Source organism: Trachypithecus francoisi, unplaced genomic scaffold (assembly GCF_009764315.1).
Source record: "Trachypithecus francoisi isolate TF-2019V2 unplaced genomic scaffold, Tfra_2.0 Lachesis_group7, whole genome shotgun sequence".
NCBI classification, from domain to species: Eukaryota; Metazoa; Chordata; class Mammalia; order Primates; family Cercopithecidae; genus Trachypithecus; species Trachypithecus francoisi.
Genome location: NW_022681472.1, coordinates 20,217,987 through 20,237,898, shown reverse-complemented (window position 1 = coordinate 20,237,898; position 19,912 = coordinate 20,217,987). Strand labels below are relative to the sequence as shown.

Sequence of the window (19,912 nt, the reverse complement as noted above, 5' to 3'; positions counted from 1 at the left end):
AACCCAAGGGGCTCCTGTCCAACTAAGAAGCGAAATCCCCCTCCTCCAGGCCTTCAGGGCTGGTTCTTGGGAAATCCTAACTCTTTCCCCTTCTAACCCCTTCCTCGGCCCTTCTTCCTGCCCCGGAGGATCAAGGGCGCTGTTTTCCAGAAGCAGCCGGGTCGGAAACGGTAGGGGAATGGGGCGGTACGCGTGGGTGGAGGATAGGCGGGGAGGGGGCAGTCCACGAACTTTTGTCACTCAGCCTGGGAGACCGCGGTGACATTCCTGTCTGCTCTGCCGGCAGGCCAGCCTCTCCGGCCCCGGACTAGGGGGCGCCGCCGAGAGAAGCCGTCGCAGGCTGCAGAGTCGCCGACCGCGCTGCTCGCAGGGAGACCCCGGGCTGCCCACCGCGGCCTAGCGCGCGCCGGATGGCAGGAGAAATGTCCGCGGCCACGGGCCGCTTCTCGCTGGAGCGGTTGGGCCTCCCGGGCCTGGCCCTCGCCGCGGCCCTGCTGCTCCTGGCCCTCTGCTTGCTCGATCGGCGCACCAGGTAAGCGCCTCGGCCGCCCGGCCACGCATGCGCCCTGGGCCCTGCGGGCCGCGCGCGACCCAGATGGCGAAGGGAGTGCCCCTCCATGATTTCCAGGGCAGACAGTCAGAACTTGCTGCGGGGCACTGGCTTCCTTTGGGACTTTGTAATAACAAAGGCTTCTTCTGTCTTTTTCCCACACATATGCATACATATTAAAGCTTTGGGACCGAATTCCATTTGCTGCTCCAGCATAAGTTGTAATAAGCCCTAGGTTGGCGGTATGCATTATGCATAACAGATACATTATGTGTCTTGCCACTGTGAGTTGATGTTTTATGGCCTAGAAGTCATAGAACATTTCAGGAGGGGAATATTCTTACATTTCATTAGTTAAGAGAGAACTATTTCAAGAAAATGCCAGTGCATGGTGTGAACAATAATTCTGAGTGCCTCTTCCTCAGTTTACCTCCCTGTACCTCATCTGGAAAGCTGAAATAATAGTACATGCCTCGTGAGATTTTTGTGAGTACTAAATGAGTTAATGGAGAGTATTTTATGCAGTTGCTCTATCATTTTTATAAGGACAAAACAAAACACAATAATGACAAAACCTAGACGTATGTCACTTCTTTACCTAATTTGAATTGTGGAAGTAGAAATAGAGAAGTTCAGATAAAATCATTCACTTTGAGTTTAATCTGTTTTTCCTTTCTTTCTGGGTCCTATTTTCATACTGCTCTGGTGTTCATCGCTTTTGAAAACCAAGCAGATGTATTTTGTTGGATGATAATTGATACATATATATATTTGCATACATATATATCAATGTATAGATATCTATGTGTGTGTGATACAGGTTGTTTCTCAATAGTTTTGGGGGAAATGACACCTTTGCACTGCATACAAATATCTGTCATCATTTCTAGAATGCCTGGAGATGAGTACTGTAGGAGTATTTGCCTTGCTTCCCATGTCACTTTTCAGAGATGTCCCTGGAATGTGCACTCCTCCAGGTTGCCTTTTCCAGTGGCTGTGCTTTTGCTTTAGAGCCCAAGATGAGGACTCAGGACACTTGAACTTCAGTGGTATGTGATTCTATGTAGGTTCCACCTTCTCTATTTGCAGGATCAGTCAAAGCCAGTTAAGTACCTCTAGGTATGCCTTTAAAGAGAAGTGGTAAAAGAAGACTGTCGGTTCTATTCCAACTTTACATGCAGGGTAGAAACAGACAAGCTGACTAGGGCAGTTTGGATCAGTGAAGGTAATTGGTGTGAGAATGTGGAACTTGAGGGACAGGAAGGCGAAAGGGTAAGGTAGGCTTTCTCTCCTAGCGTTCTGAGAATAGGCTGATCTTTCTCTATATCATGAAAAATTATTTTACTGAGATATTCATGCCATCAATTGCCAATTCCTTCATACGAGACTGTTTAATGCCACATATCTATAGGACACTACTTTGATTATATTGCATTTCAGTGTGTAAAAGATAGCTTCATTTGTCCCAGTACAGAGTCATGTTCCTTATTTCTAGTGTTTGGACAATTTACTAATGCTCTACGAAAATGATTTTTCTGATATCACCTCTAAGAACAGAAACATGGTTAAGAGTCCCTTATATATTCTTACAGATTTTTTTAAATCTTATGCTAACATGCATGAATATATGTTACTAAAAATAGCGGGAAAATATACCCTGTGTTGCACCTTGTATTTTCCACTTTGCAATACATTTTAGTTACCTTCCTATGTCAGTTTATAGAAGTCATTATTTGTAATGATTATATACATATACACCATACATACACAAAAACACACACACAAAACATGGATATCTTTGAGCTTTTGTGGAAATATTTATGTAGGATGGTGGAGTTGTTATCAAAATGTATGTGTGCTTTACATTTTAATAGATGTTGCCAAACTACTCTAAGCCTCAATTTATGTTACTACTAATCATCTGTGCAAGTGCCAATTTCTCCACATTCTGCCAATACTGGTAGTATAAATCATTTTAATTTTGCCAATCTGATACATAAAGAAAATGAAGCTTCATTTTTATCCCAAATTTTCATGTATTTACTTTTAAAGGAATTTGTATATTTTTAAAGACAGTAATTGTCTGTTTCTTCAATAATTTATTTTTCTATTGGGTTCTTTTTCTATACAATCAGCAAAGACTCTTATGTAATAGGAATTTTCATACTTTTTCATACCAGCTGCAATTATTTTTACTATTGTAATTTGCATTTGTTTAAGAGTTTTTAGATATATGTCCTTGCTTAGAAAGCCCTTCTTGTTCCTAACATGATAAAAATATTCAGCACAGTTTTCCATTATCACATTGAGAGATTTGTATATGTATATAGATTACATTTTTATTCTCATTCCATTTTCATCTTTTGAACAATTATGGCTGAAAAGTGTGTAATATTGCATAGTATAGGAATGCCAGATTTTCCAAAGTAAAATTTTAAATATTACCTATAAAAATGTTTTTTTTTTTAAATCGGTAAAAATCAATTCAGAGGTCATTTGTTGCCTTCAGACACTTATCAATTCCACCTCTTTTGGCTACAGTACTTTGATTTCCTTTTGTGAAATTGTCTTTTCCCTTGTTGGATATTATCTGGTGAGACTGTCAATCACAGATGCCACTGCAGTATTTATCAGGAGAGATGACAGTGGCTTGGCCTAGGGTTGTGACTGTGGGGTTGATGGAAGGTGGTTAGAATCAGGATATATTTTTGACAGCAGAGTCAACAGAATTTACTAATGGGCTAAACGTGATGTGTGAGGGAGGTGGGAATCAACAAGCTTAGAAGTTTTGTTTCCCTTTTTTTTTTGTTTTTGGTTTTTTGTCTGATTATTTAGTGGACAGTACTGTCATTTCCTTAGATAGGGAAGGTTTGGGGGAATTGAGGAGATCAATAATTCTGTTTCGGGTATGTTAAATCGGCAGTGAGCACCCAGAGCTCAGGGGAGAGGTCCAGGCAGGATACATATTTGTGAAAGCCACAAATGTGAAGAGGGAATTAAAGCATGAACAAGTTGAGATCGCCTGATGAAAGGGTTTGATGGAGAAGAGGAGGGCCTGGGCCACTCTCCTTATGGAAACTGAGCCTGGCAGAGAAAGAAGAAAGTTTTTTTACATTCCTTTCTAGTCAGTTCCTACCAGAGTTCTGAGTCAGTTTTGCCCATTCTTGAACTTCATATAAATGGGATTTTACAGTATCCATTTTTGTGTGTAACTTTGTCTCAACATAATTATTTTAACATTCATTCCTGTTGTTGTATCTATCATTAGTTCATTCATTCTATTTAATTGTAGTTTGTAATATATATACACAGGAGAAGATTGAGGGGCATAGAATATAGAGTTTTCTATCCACAACCACTTTGGAAAATTGACACTTTTCTAAGTAATTGTTGATTTTTTTGTTGTTTTAAATACTTCCACCAGTAATACATGAGAGTTTACGTTGCTCCACATCCTTCCCAGTATTTATTAATGCCAGTCTATTGGTTGGAAGCACTATCTTTCTGGATTTTGGATTTTGTTTTTTTTCCTCTGAAGTGTTGATTTTTGTTTTAGCATGCAGACACATTTCTGGCTGATTATTCTGAACTCATGGAAGCTTAGTTTTACTCTTTGTCAAGGTGAGTCTATGAAAAGCTTGAGATATTTACAGATTCTCTCTTTGGTGATGCTATGATTTGAACATTTGCTTCCCCTCTAAAATTTGTATGTTGAAATCCTAACCCCCCAGGCGACGGTGTTAAGCAGTGGGGTCTTTGGGTTATAATTAGATCATTAGGGCATTGCCTTCATAAATGAGATTAGTCTCCTTATAAAAGAGATCCCAAAGGGCTCCCTTGCACCTTTGTCCATGTGAGGACACAGCAAGAAGATGGACGTTTATGAATCAGATACTGAATGTGCTTGTGCCTTGATCTTGAACTTCCCAGGCTCCAGAACGGTGAGAGATAAATCTCTGCTGTTTATAAGTCAATCAGTTTATGGTATTTTGCAATAGCAGTCTGAACTGACTAGGGCAGATGAAATTCAAACCCTAAATTCTGTCACCCCAGTGGTGGGTAGTGGCTGAAGCTTCTGTGCAGGATTCCAGCAGATCCCTTCCACTGGGCTTTTTGGGGGTCTTCTCTGAAGATGCACACGTCCAGGGTTGGCCAATAATTCGAGAGGTGTATATGTACAGATTTTTGAGGTGCCTTCTTCTTTTCTAGATTTCTTTCCTTGATTGCCAGCCACTTCAGTAGCCCCAAACTCTGACAGCCCATGCTGATAATACTTGTAGCTTTTTACTTGAGTTCCAGCTTGCTGACAGGGAGTGCCCTCAGGGGCAATCCTGTCCACGCTGGACCTCACTCAATATGGGTCTGTTCTTTAAGCATTGTCTCTCCTCCGATATCTGCCTTCTTTTGCCTGTTCTTCAGCAAGTATAAATTGATTTCTTTGTTTGTTTCATATTTTTTTTCTGTGGAAATATTGGGTTGGTTCAAGCAACTTTGAGATTTCTGGAATCCAAATTCTATGTAAGAAAGACATTTACCAGTGATTATTTCTAGGTGACATATTTCTGTGGGATGGTTTTTCTTGTCTTTGTTATGCTTATATGTATCTTTAAGTTGATATCAATAAATATGTATTTATTTTACAAAACAAAGAATAATAAATTTAAAATTTTATTTTAATATGTTATTTAAAATAAAACTTTGAGAAATATGTTTAAAGTGTTTTAAATTATCATTTCCATTGGAAGGACCAGCCTTTGGGTAGTCTTTCCTATAGAAGACTTCTTACTTAGAACTGATTGCGTTATGAAACGCAGATCATCTACAGCAAGTCATTAATAACATGTTTTTGTCCAATAAAGAGATATATTTTTAAATCACTGTGTATCAATAATAGACTTAGGTATAGATACCCACTTCCCAAATTATTGTTGAAGATAACATATAAAAATAGTCTGCATTGCAAAAGACAAACATGAAAACAAAGATGTCTCCATTCTTTCCTTGCTCAATCCCTACAAAAATGAAAAAAAAATTAGTTTTTCTGAAACAATTAAAATAAATATAAGATGTTTGAATTATTTTAAATAAATGAAAAATGGATTAAATAATACCTTTTTAAAATGAGGTGCTTAAACCAGAATTAAAAAATTTATAACGAAGAGGGGAAAGTATTTACAGAAAATATGATGGGGAGGGGGTGATAACAGATTTTGTTTTTAACTTGCAATTCTGGATATGAGACCCAAAATAGACCTTAGTGAGCTAAATTCAGGGTGCTGTCAAGGCTGTATTCCTTCTGGACAGTCTAGGGGAGAATACATTTCCTTGCCTCTCTCAGTTTCTAGAGAATTCAAATCTCTTGCTCCTACTCTGACACTCCTGCCTCTCGTGAGGACAGTTGTGATTACACCAGTGTGCACATAGGTAGTTTAGGATAATCTCCTCATGTCAGGATCCTTAACTTAATCACATATTCTGCCTTACAGAGTCTTCCCGCTGAGCCCCCAAAATTCATGTCCATCCTACATTAAAAAAAAAAAAATACATTCACTCCATCCCAAATAGCCCCAAAAGTCTTAACCCATTTACAGTATCAACTCAAAGTCCAAAATCTCATCTGCTTAAGAGTTCCAGATCTCATCATTTAAATCATCACAATCAGGTATTTGTGAGGATCTGTGTATGATCCATCTTGGGGGCAAAATTCCAAAGAACTCTGTGGGCCTCCCATGTGTGTCACAGACATTCACTCATGAGATACTTGTTTTCCCAGATCTTTTCTGGATAATCCCATCTTTATTCCTGGCTTCTGCTGACATGGTTGAGGGCAACTATTGGTCATTGAAAAGATTATTCCCTAATCTTTTCAACGATTGATTAAATACTCCGTACAAATGAATGAGTGTGTGATGGGTTGAACTGGCTTTCTGATTCTTCCCACCGCTAGCAAAAGTTGTCCAACCATTTCCTTAGCTTTCTCTGCAGAGCACTGTTTCCCGGCAGTGAATCTCCTAATTTAGTGCACTTGCAATCTGGATAGGTGACAATTTCCCAAATCATCAATTCCTGGTTCCTTTTTGCCTAACAGTTCTTCTCTTAATCTATCTCTTTCCTTTCACATTTGTTATAAATAGTGAGAAAAAAATAAGCTAACCTTTCAACACTTTGCTTGGAAATCTCCTCAGCTAAATATCTAAGTTCATCATTTACAAGTTTTGTTTTCCACATAACTCAAGGACATAGTAGAGCTAGGATTTCTGCAACTTTATATAAGGATCCCTTTTACTCCATTTTCCAATAACGCATTCCTCAGTTCTTCATTTCATGTGAGTCTTCACCAGCAGTGCCTTTAACATTCCTATTTCTACTGTTTATTTTTGATGATTTAAGTATTTTTTAAGATATGTTCTTTACCATACCCCTTACTTAATTCTTTCTGACCTCTCACTAAAGGGGTTGTTGATGTCTATATTTCTACTAACCATTTGTTCCAGTAAATATAGTTTTCTACCATTCTTCTCAGAATTCTTTTAGCATTTGCCCATTACCCAACTCCAAAGCCAATTCTCCATTTTTAGGTATTTGTTATAGCAGCACACTACTTCCAGATACCACAAATCTTTATTAGTTTTCTAATGTTACTATAACAAATTACCACTAATCTAGTGACTTAAAACAACAGAGAATTTATTCTCTTACAGTTCTGGAGGTTAGAAGTCCTCCTGGGCTAATGTCAAAGTGTGAGCAAGGGCTGTGTCCCTTTTGGGAGCTCTCACAAAGAATTCATTTCTTTGACTTTTCCAGCATCTGGAGGCCAACAAGACCTAGGTCATGGGCCCTTCCCCCATCTTCAAAACCAGCAGCATGGCATCTCTAAATCTCTCACCTACGCTGACATTTCCACTCCGCTATTATAAGGACTCGTGATTATCTCAGGTCTGTGCTCACAGTCCAGGACAATGTTCTCATCTCAAGATCCTTAATTTAAATCACATCTGCAAAGTCCCTTTTGACATGTATAGCACCAAATTCACAGGCTTCAGGAATTAGGACATGGACAGTTGAGGGGCATTATTCTTCCTACCATACCTTTTGATGTCAATAATGACCTTATTAAAGCTTTTACTTGATAGGCACCTGTAATAGTTTTTTAGGGCTGCTCTAACAAAGTACCACACACGACCTGGGTGGCCTAAACAATAGAAATTTATTGTCTCGTATGCCAGAAGCTAGAAGTCTAAGATCAAAGTGTTTGCTGGGTTGCTTTCTTCTGTGGGTTGAGAGGGAGATTCTGTTCCATGCCTCTTGCCCAGTTTTTGGTGATTTTCTGGACTCTATGTTGTATCATGGCTTATGGAAGCTTAACCCTGAACTCTGCTTTTATCTTCACACAGAATTCTCCCTGTGTTTGTGTCTGTGTCTACATTTCCGCTCTTTGTATGGATACTAGTTATATTGTTTTAGGGGCCCACCCTACTGCAGTATGCCCACATCTTAACTAATTATATCTGTAATGATGCTATTTCCAATTACAATCACATTCTGAGGTACTAGAGGTTAGGACTTCAACATGTGAGTTTTGAGGGGTCATGATTCAACCCATAACAGCATCATTTTAAAAAATAGATTCTTCTTATGTGAGTCTAAGATTTTTATTTCTACTAATCAGATATTGTAAACACTCTTGGGCACATTGGAGGAATAGAAGTGATGGCTAAACGTTTTAATTCATGATTTAGGCAGGCAGTGTGGCCTTATGGAAAGTTGAAAATAGATAACTTATGGCGTAAAGAATAAAAAGCATATCGTATTTCAAAGCACCCCTCTTTCATACAGCTAAGCATGCCCTTCCTTTAGCTTTAGGCTTTGATTCCTACTAAAATACATTGGTCTTGGGGCAAGGAGCTTTCAACTTTTCTCACTGGATACTCACACTGCAGAGTAAATGAGTTTCAGATTTTTTCCTTTTAATATTTTAAATGTAATCTCCTAGGGTCCTTTAGCTGCCTTATTCCTGTGGATTTTCAAGCTTGCCTTTAGGTGGAAGTGAACTTTCCTTATCATTTTGCTCAAGTGATAATGATAAGGAAAAGAACACTGATCCCGAATGTGGGGTATGGTGTTGGCCCAAAAGATCGAACATTGGAAATTAGAAATGATAGGATTTGGGGTCTTCCAGGCTTGATGTTATTCAGAGAAGATTTGATTATTGCTTGTTTGCGTAAATAGGACCTCACACTTTTCAAAATGTGGTCACATTTCTCATGTGCTTTGATTCTCACATCTATCTAGTAGCTGGCATTTCCATTTTGTAGTTGACAAAGATGACTCAGCTAGGTTCTGTAGACTACTCAGTGGTCACTACAGTTCATGTATCCTTTGAATCATCTGTTGAAGGAAGGATTCTCTCTGAGATAATCTGGGAAATGTCAAGTGCTGAGGCTTCCTCTTCTGGGTTCAGTCTTTGAGATCTTTTTCTTGTTGGAACTTTTCTTATGCAGAGCAAGTTGTGTCCCCAAATGGAGATGTGGATTTATGTAAACATCTGGAATGGCGATTCATCACCTTCACAGGCAGTGGGTCATCTTGGCACTGTGGGTTACATTGAAGAAGGATTTCTCAACCTGGAAATTTGGTGCTGGATGATTCTTTGTAGTGGGTGCTGTCCTTTGCAGTAAAATATTTAGCAGCATTCCTTGCTTCTATCTATTGGATGCTTGTTGCATACCCTCCCCTTCCGTGAAAATAATGAATGTCCTCAGATATTGTCAAATATCCTTTGGGTAAGGGTGGAGAACCACTGCATTGAAGAAGTGGAGGGCATGCCCACAGTCATCTTCTGAGTGCAAAGGCTTGCTTGTAGTTAGAGGGAAATTCCCACCTTGGAATAGGTATGAATTATAAGTCAGATAGTAAAACACTGGGATTCTTATTGCCTTATCAAGGTCCTGGATATGGATGAGTGGCTTTTTACTTATACAGTGGAATATTCTCAAAATTTCTCATGATTGACATAAAAAGTAGTCATGAGCACAGAAAAATTTTGAGATGTATGGTTATGAATCATATACATTTTTGTATTAAAATAGACTTTTTTTCTTAGAGCAGTTTAGGCTTTAAAAAAAAAAAACTGAGTGTATGGCTGGGCACGGTGGTTCATGCCTGTAATCCCAGCACTTTGGGAGACCGAGGTGGGTGGATCACTTGAGGTCAGCACTTTGAGAGAAGCCTGGCCAACATGGTGAAACCCTGTCTCTACTAAAAATAAAAATAAAAAACATTAGCTGGGCATGGTGGTATGTGCCTGTAATCCTAGCTACTTGGGAGGCTGAGGCAGGAGAATCACTTGAACCCAGGAGGCAGAGGTTGCAGTGAGCTGAGATCACACCACTGCACTCCAGGCTAGGCAACAGAGCAAGACTCCATCTCAAAATAAAAAAAAGGAGTGTAAAGTACAAAAAGCTGCCCCATACGGTAAGTCCTCACTTAACATCATCTGGATTCTTGGATGGAAACTGCAACTTTAAGCAAGACCCTGTATTTTCTACAGTAGGCTAATTGATATAAACAAGAGTTAAGTTCCTACAACATATTTCTGGTCACAAAACCTCACAAAACTTCTAAATAAGGACCAAAAACACTTGTAATTTTAAACATTGAATTAAATGTGATATATACATGCATTTAAGAAAGATGAGCAAAAGCAAGTAAGATTATTATTTACCCAATTATTCCAGTTCAGGGTCTCAGGTGGCCAGACCCTGTCCTGGCAGCTGTGGGTACATGGCAGGAGCCAGCCCTTGACAGGACAGTATCCATCACAGGGGCCACTCACAGAAACCCACAGTCCCCCAGATGGAGATCATTTAGGCACAGCCACGAACCTCACGTGCACAACTCCGGGATGTGGGAACAAAAACAGAGTACTTGGAGAACACCCATGCAGACCTGGGGTAAATGAACAAACTCCACACAGACATTGCCCCCTGGTTGAATTGATACTTTTTTCTCATCAAGTTATCACAAATGCCATTGAATGAAAAACAACTGTATTTGGGGACCTGCTGTACTCCCTTTACCCCTACCTTTCACTGCCCACTCCTTCAATTCCCTTACTATTAACACCTTGTGTTAGTGTGGTCCATCTATTACAATTGAGAAGTCAATACTGATACATCATTGTTAACTAAAGTTCATACTACATTAGGGTTCTTTCTGTGTTTTACATTCTGTGGGTTTTGACAAATGTCTAATGATGGTTTGGTTGTGCCCCAACCCAAATCTCATCTTGAACTGTGGTTCCCATAATCCTCATGCGTCATGAGAAGAACCCAGTGGGAAGTGATTGGATCATGGGGCTGGTTTCCCTCATGCTATTCTCTCAATAGTGAGTACTCATGAGATCTGATGGTTTTATAAGCATCTGACATTTCCCCTGCTGGCACTTCTCTCTCCTACTGCCACGTAAAGAAGGACATATTTGCTTCCCCTTCAGCCATGTGTGTAAGCTTCCTGAAGCCTCCAAGGCATGCAGAACTGTGCATCAATTAAACCAATTTTTCAAATAAATTAGCCAGTCTTGGGTATGTCTTAATAGCAGTGTGAAAATGGACTAATACAGTAGATTGGTTCCAAGGGAGTGGGACACTGCTATACAGATTCCCAAAAATATGGAAGCAACTTTGGAAATGGGTGACAGATAGAGGGTGGAACAGTTTGGAAGGCTCAGAAAAAATACAGAAAAATGTGGGAAAGTTTGGAACTTCCTAGAGACTTGGAGGGCTTTGAAGACAGGAAGATGTGGGAAAGTTTGGAACTTTCTAGAGACTTGCTGAACGGCTTTGACCAAAATGCTGACAGTGATATGGACAATAAAGTGGTCTCAGATGGAGATGAGGAACTCATTGGGAACTGGAGTAAAGGTCATGCTTGCTATGCAGAGAGTCTGGTGGCATTTTGCCCCTGCCCTAGAGATCTGTGAAACTTTTAGCTTGGAAGAGATGATCTAGGATATCTGGTGGAAGAAATTTCTAAGGGGCAATGTGTTCAAGAGGAAGCAGAGCATAAAAGTTTGGAAAGTGTGCAGCCTGACAATGTGATGGAAAAGGAAAAACCATTTTAGAGAAATTCAAACCTGCCACAGAAATTTGCATAAGTAAGGAGGAGCTGAATGTTAATTATAAACACAATGGGGAGAATGTCTCCAGGGCATCAGAGACCTTCATGGCAGCCCCTCCCATCACAGGCCCAGAGGCCTAGGAGGGAAAAATGGTTTTATGGGTCAGGCCTAACTCCGGCCCCACTGCTCTGTGCAGCCTAGGACATGGTGCTCTGTATTCCAAATGCCTCAGCTCCAGCTGTAGCTAAAAGGGGCCAAAGCACAGCTAGGGCCATTGCTTCAGAGGGTGCAAGCCTCAAGTCTTGGCAGCTTCCATGTGGTGTTGAGCCTGTGGGTACACAGAAGTCAAGAACTGAGGTTTGCGAATCTCTGCCTAGATTTCAGAGAATGTATGTAAACACCTGGATCTCCAGGCAGAAGTGTGTTGCAGGGATGGGGAGCCCTCATGGAGAACCTTTGCTAGGGCAGTGCAGAAGGGAAATGTGGGGTTGGATTCCCCACACAGAGTCACTCCTGGGGCATTGCCTATTGGAATTGCGAGAAGGAGGCCACCATCTTCCAGACCCCATTATGGTAGATCCACTGACAGCTTGCACTGAGCACCTGGAAAAGCCAGACAGTCAATGCCAGCCCATGAAAGCAGCTGGGAGAGGGGCTGTACCCTTCAAAGCCACAGGAGTGGAGCTGCCCAAGGCCATGGAAGGCCATCTTGGGTCAGAATGACCTGGATGTGAGACATGGAGTCAATGGAGATTATTTTGGAACTTTAAGGTTTAATGACTGCTCTATTGGTTTTTGGACTTGCATGGGGCCCATAGCCCCTTTATTTTGGCCAGTTTCTCCCATTTGGAATGGGTGTGTTTACCCAATTCCAGTAGCCTCATTGTATCTAGGAAGTAACTAACTTGCTTTTGATTTTACAGGCTTATAGGTGGAAGGAACTTGCCTTGTCTCAGATGAGACTTTGTACTTGGACTTTTGGGTTAATACTGGAATGAGCTAAGACTTTTGGGTACTGTTGAAAAGGCATGATTGTGTTTTGAAATGTGAGAAAATTGAGATTTGGGAGGGGCCTGCGGAAGAATGATATGGTTTGGCTGTTCTCTCACCCAGATCTCATCTTGAATTGTGGTTCCCATAATCCCCACATGTGGTGGGAGAGGCCTGGTGGGAAGTGATTGAATCATGGGGGTTATTTTCCCCATGATGTTCTCCTGATAATGAGTGAGTTCTCATGAGATATGATGGTTTTATAAGTGTCTGACATTTCCCCTGCTGGCACTTCTCTGTCCTGTTGTCATGTGAAGAAGGATGTGTTTGCTTCCCCTTCCATCATGATAGTCAGTTTCCTGAGGCCTCCCCAGCTATGTGGAACTGTGAGTCAATTAAACCTCTTTTCTTTATAAATTACTCAGTCTCGGGTATGTCTTCACAGCACCATGAAAATGGACTAATATAGTTATAGTGTCATACAGAATAGTTCCATGGCCCTAAAAATCCTGGCCTCTGCTATTCATCCCTCTTTCTTACCTACCTAACCTTTGGCAACCACTGATTTTTTTTTTACTGTCTCCCTAGTTTTACCTTCTCTAAAATGTCATATGGCTGGAGTCATGTTGTATGCTGCCTTTTCACATTGGCTTCTTTCACTCAGCAATATGCCTTTAAGGTTTTTACATGTCTTTTCAAGGCTTGATAGCTCTTCTTTTTATCACTCAATTATTCTAAATTACATAGATGTACCACAGTTTGTTCACTGACAGACATGAAAGACATTTTGATGGCTTCCAAGTTTTGGCAGTTATGAGTAAAGGTGCTAAAAATATTTATATGCAGGAAGTTATGTGTACTTCAGTTTTGAACTCGTTTGGATAAGTATGCAGGGACAACATTGCTGGATCACATGGTAAGCGTATGTTTAGTTTTGTAAAAGTACTATCAAACTGTCTTCCAAAATGTACGGTTTTGCAGTCCTACCAGCAATGAATGAGACTTGCTTTTTTTCCCACATGCTTGAAAACATTTGGTGGTATCAGTGTTTTGGATTTTAGCCATACTAATAGGTGTGAAGTGATACTTATTGTTTTAATTTTCAGTTCCTTGATAACATAGAATGTTGTGCATCTTTTCATATGCTAATTTGCCATTTATATATCTTCTTTGGTTAGGTTTCTGTTAAGATGTTTTTCCCATTTAAAAAAATTAGGTTGTTTTCTTATTGTTGAATTGTAAGAGTTCTTTGTATACTTTGAATGTTTTGAAAATATTGTCTCTTAGCTTTGGCCTTGTATCTTTAGTCTCTTAACAGTGTCCTTGCAGAATAGAAGTTTTTAATTTTAATCAAGTTCAATTTCTCATTTTTAAAAATATAACCTGCTTTTGGTGTTATATATAAGGATTCATATTTTTTTAACTTTTTTCGTCAAGTGTTTCCCTGCTTTCTGTTGATCTTCTTATTAGCAACTGAGGTTTTATACTATTCAAAATAAGTGTGATTCAGTTCAGAGTTATATTTGCACATTATTCTGATGAAAGGCAGCTTCCTATAGTGGCAGGAGCATCAAACATTCCTGGATTTGAATCTAGGCTCCATCTCTTACTCATTTTGTTATTCTGAATAAAGTATTTAATTTTTTTGAACCACGATGCATTAAGTATCTGCCAATACCAGATACATACTAGGTGCTTGATATATGGCAGTTCTACCAAGACTCTTCTTGAAGAATCAAGACATCCAGAGAATTCTAGTGTTGAGTTGTTACCTAATGGCCATTGAGGCGCTAGTCAACAGTTCACTATAAATATTAAATGGTAAAAAGGATACTGAAAAATGTATCAGTGGTTCTCAACTTGTGGAAATGCTATCATGGTGGAAATATAGTGACAGACTATTAGTCTGTAAGCACAGAATTTATAAAGGACTTATTAAGTATTTGTTCTTTTTCAATTTTAGTGTTTACTTGCTTTTGTTCTAAGTCCTGCTGTCTCTACTTAGCTGCATTATCAGTTACCTATTCAGCATGCTAAAAGGAATCTGGGATCACAGTAAATAATATCTGCCAGCAAGTACCTTTGAGGCACTACTCTGCATATTCTATTTGTGAGGGATATTTTATTGTGGTGCTTCTCAAACTAGCTGTGATGAAGGACTGGTTTTCTTGGTATTTGTTTTAATTTGCATCTGTCAAGGACTGATACCTTGGTAAATTAAGAAAAATGATTCATAAAATAAAATTTTAAAAATGATACAAACCTAAAGCATTTTTCTTAATTATTAGATTGAACAGACTTAAAATTGTTCTGTAAAATTAACTGTACCATTTTGCAGTCCTACCCGTAATGAATGAGACTTGCTAAAATTGGTCTAAAACTTTCTAAATGTTTACTCTCAGGCTTTGCATTTATCTCTTTGTGACTTATACCAGTCATCTCTGTACTTTGAGTAACACTGACCTTTTTAACTATTGTCAAGTCCCTATTTCTCTGAGCAAAGCTTTGTCTGTAAGCAGGAATGATCTTGTCATTTGTAATTGAGGAAATGAGGTAAAGTCAGAATACCAGATTATCATGGGTTATCTCATTTGAAAGCTTAGAGGACAGTCAGCTTGCACATTGGGTTTCCTTGGCACTAACCAGAGACTCTTTCCTCTTAGTTGCTATTTGGACCAAAAAAAAAAAAAAAAAAAAAGATAGTATGGAATTTTTTCTATCTTTCAGCCCTCTCACCTGACATACATATATATCATTATACTCCCCTCTCCAATGCTGTAATTAGTAAGAAATAAGATTAAAATACTGTTAAGATAAGTTTTAGTCAAAGTAATAATTTAATGATTTTTTTGAGTTCCGAGATGTTAAGGTTATATAGATAATGAGTTGTTTTTGAAATGTTGATTTGTTGACATCACTGTGTCACATAAGTCAATTATTTCTGTTTCTAATTACTTAATTACTCTCAAGCAAGATCGTTCGTGCTCTAGATCCCTCACATTGTTACCACTGCCCAGGGAATGAGTAGAACCAGGCTGCCATCATTAGTGGATGTTTTTCTTGTTTCTTCCCCTTTTCTTATAATACAATATAGGAAAAGGATGTGGACAGCTGAGAGTAAAGTCATTTTCAATTCAAGAGTATGCTGAACTTAACAGGTGGATTTTTGTGTTTTTCAGAGGAAGTGACAGGGAAATCTCCAGGCACCTCTGTGGCTCTTGGTTAATAGCAAATCACTTAGTACATCATGTTATGCTTTCCATTATAAAGCCCAGAAGTTAGATTGTTTCTTGTTACCATTTGAGACAGATTTTTGGCTTGCTTCACTGTTATATGTTGTCTTTAAAAAATGGTCCTAAGATAGAGAACATTCTCATTGTGTAATAAAAACATGATAACCCTAAAATCAAACATCTTGTTGTTTATTTTGTACTTCATTCAAAATAACCATTTAATGATTCATGGGACCTTCAGGAGTGCTAATTGGATCAACATTGAATATTGCTCAATTCTGTAATCACATTTTACTGGTAAATCCTGGTTATTCCTTTAAATACTTCATCTGTTTTGTCATAACAGAAAATCAATCCAAAAGTTATGTTGGATTAGCATAAATCTCTTATCTCTATCAGAAGAATATCTTAGAGTGCTTTCCTAATAATGTGGGGCACTCTCTTGGTCTGTTTGGGTACTCTAATAAAAATATAGACTGGGAGGATTAGAAAGATCAAAGTTATTTTTCATAGTTCTGGAGGCTGGGAAGTCCTAGATGAAGGTTCCAGCAGTTGCTGTGTCTGGCGAAGGCTCATTCATCATAGATAGTGCCTGTTCACTGTGTCTTCATGTGGAGGAAGGGGCAAAGGACCTGTTGGGCTTCTTTTATAAGGGCACTAATCCAATTTGTGAGGGCTCCACCTTCATGACTTAAACACCTCCCAAGGCCCCACCTTCTGATACCATCACCTTGTAGATTAGGTTTCAGCATATGAATCTTGGGGTGATGCAGAAAGGCAGATCATAGCTGGCAATTTGTGTATGTGAAGTCTTCTGCAGCTCAGTCTTTCCCTACACTGGGACCTTCTTGCAGAAAGTGGTGTTGTGGTAGGCAAAGAGCATGACTATAAAGCTAAAATGAGCATGGATCTAAAATTCAGCTCTACCCCAATACAAATGGTGACTTTTGAGAGGATGGAGGATGGTAAGGGAAGATGGAAGTGAACATCATCGAGGTCCTCCTATGTCTAGCCTCTGTGCCTAGATATTTTGCATCTATTGTCTCGTTTTATCCTCACTCGTATTCAAGAGGTTAACTGTTATTAAGCAATTTTCAAAAGAAAATACTAAAATAATAAAATATTAAGGTGCTGTGCTACTTGGGAATAGACCTGGGTTTTTGGTTGTAGATCCATTAGACCGTGGTAGACACAATAAAGCCTTTTCAGCCCCAGAGATAGCTGTATTCTAATCTTCAGAACCTATGAATATGTTAGGCTACATGACAGAGGGGAATTAAGGTTGCAGAAGGAATGAAGGTTGCTAATCAGCTGACCTTAAAATAGGGGATTATCTTGAAGTTTTTGAGAGGGCCCAGTGGAATCAGGATTATTAAAATTGGAAACAGGAGGCAGAAAAAGGAGATCAGAGTTATATGATTTGAGAAATACTTGACTTTTGCTGACTTTGAAGATGGATGGTGGATGAATTAGTCCCTGAGCCAAAGAATACAGGCAGCCTTTGGAAGTTGGAAAAGGCAAAGAAACAAGAGTTTTCCCTGGAGCCTCCAGAAAGGAATCCAGCCATACCTGCCCTGCCAATACTGTGATTTTAGCCCAATGAGGCCCATGGCCTCTGGCCCACAGAACTGTAAAAAAAAAAATAATAAGTAAATAAACTTTTGCTATTTAAACCCCTAAATTTGTGGTAATTTGTTACAGCATTCTTAGAAAACTATTGTAATGGCCATATTCCCCATGTTCTTTGCATCAAACTACACTGCCTTTTGCAAGGAGGTTCAAAGGGTGAAAAAGATTGGGAGATTGGACCTTGGTGGACTTTTCTAGTTGCTTATGAGGAGCAGGATGGAAAGTGAACATTCTGTAATAAATACTCAGTGCCTTTGCTGCTGTGCAAATACATCATCATTTGAGAATTTTTTGTCTCAGATTTTACAGATTATCATGGGGTCACAGATTAATATTGATTTCTGTGTTCCTTATCCATAGATTCACAAGTAAGTTTTGAATGTTATAAATCTAGCAACTCAATGAATTTTAAAAATAGGTTTGAAAATAAGTCAGACATTGAAGGTATTGAGACTCAGATATGATTTGGTTAGGAGATTTTTTCTTGCCCAGACCTGGTGCATACCTACTTATGGTTGCCTGCAGCCTGGAGGAGAAAGCTGAGCTTGACTCTGAGAATTTGAAGGGATCTAAGGGAATGGGAGTTGTACTTCACCGATTTCCCAAAAATAATGGAGAGAGCCATCATCTGCAGAGGAAAAATTAACAACTTCTTGTAGGAGAAGGTTTTTGTGCTTTATACAAAGTAAAATCCCATTGAAACTACTCCAGGTTACTGTTCTGTGAAAGGCAAAGGACGAAATTATAGAAAGCTACTTTGCTGAATCAGAGAAGGTGACATCTATTATATCATGCATTTTTATAGCTGAATTGCTCATTTTTATGGGTTTGGCCTTTTTTTCAATGTAGAAGTATTTGGGATGGGATCCTTTTTTTCTACAGGTAAGTGGAAAGGATTAATTAAGTCTGTAATTGCTTAATATAAAAATTAATAGAAATTCTAACAAAAGTACACCCATAACAGGATTTAAATTCATTGTCATTTCTCCTCATAACTTCATCCTAAATAGTTGACATTAATAAAGAAGAAACTTTAGAAGCTTTACTTTAGTTTTAGCACCTAGCATAATATCTGGCACTGAGTAGATTCTCAGTGAATATTTGTTAGAAGAATGAAGGGTGAATGAATGAATAAATAGTTTGGTACAGTAATTGTTATCTTTTTCCATTATGAATATTTTAGAGTTCTAGATATTGATATCAAAAATACAAACTGCATACAAATTGAAACCTAATGTTACAAAACCACATTTTCTGCTATTCCATTAAAAACTGAAGATTTCATTAGCAAGTGCTTACCTAATTGTGAATATTTTATAAATGGAGAACATATTAGTGTAACGACTTGTTTCACATAAACCTAACTGCACACAGTAACTGGAGTGCAGATGACCTCTAACATTTCTGCTTCTGAAAATTCAGTTTAAAATTATGTGTAACAGGCCGGGCGCGGTGGCTCAAGCCTGTAATCCCAGCACTTTGGGAGGCCGAGACGGGCGGATCACGAGGTCAGGAGATCGAGACCATCCTGGCTAACACAGTGAAACCCCGTCTCTACTAAAAATACAAAAAACTAGCCGGGCGAGATGGCGGGCGCCTGTAGTCCCAGCTACTTGGGAGGCTGAGGCAGGAGAATGGCGTGAACCCGGGAGGCGGAGCTTGCAGTGAGCTGAGATCCGGTCACTGCACTCCAGCCCGGGCGACAGAGCGAGACTCCGCCTCAAAAAAAAAAAAAAAAAAAAAAAAAAAATTATGTGTAACAATACATATTTAGGTTTAGGTACTAGACTTTCAGGTTTAGGTTCTGGATTTGTATAACTGTGCTTAAGATTCTGTTTCTTGGCATAGGTAGATAGTGTTGTTTAACATATGGGAACTCCTTCGTGAAAGTACTGAGCCTGTTTTTGGTAATCACATAGAATTACACACATTTGGTTCTTAGTACACTTGAAACAAATAGTGGTAGGATGAGAGCTCGTAAACCATTTAAAAGACTAGTTTTCTGTTTGAAAAACCAAAGTTGTCCAGGTGAAAGCAGTGCTTTTTATTAGCTGTATCTTAGAACTATGAATACTCAAATCATCTTATCTCAGGAAGGCAAGAGGCTTACTGTCAGGTCACTGGCATGGAAAACTTAGTGTTGTAGTGTTGTATTTCAGTAATGCTGTCCTTTAGGGCTAGAATGTAAAGGAATTCTCTGGATAATAAGCAGATATCGCTTTAGCATTGGCTACTCCAATATTGTTGGTTCCTTTTTATATTTTTTATAGTAAGTGTATAGTATTATAGAATTGATTTTGACTTATAATAAGGATGGCCAACACTTTTGAGAGTTGTCTATAAGCTGATCATACATAGAGGAAAGTGTCTTATATTCACTATTGTATTGAA

The 19,912-nt window shown here is 39.0% G+C and overlaps 1 protein-coding gene across 2 annotated transcripts in view; it reads left to right on the top strand.

The window, feature by feature from the left end:
• Window positions 1-236: 236 nt before the first annotated feature.
• Window positions 237-19,912, top strand: part of LOC117078926 (cytochrome P450 7B1) — a 213,312-nt gene continuing 193,636 nt past the window's right edge. Inside the window, exon 1 of one of the 2 annotated variants that reach the window (XM_033202478.1) lies at window positions 237-532. In XM_033202478.1, the coding sequence (XP_033058369.1) occupies window positions 411-532 (122 nt within the window). In that variant the 5' untranslated portion in view covers window positions 237-410. The remainder of the gene's footprint in view (window positions 533-19,912) is intronic. The other variant, XM_033202479.1, reaches the window with a different exon arrangement.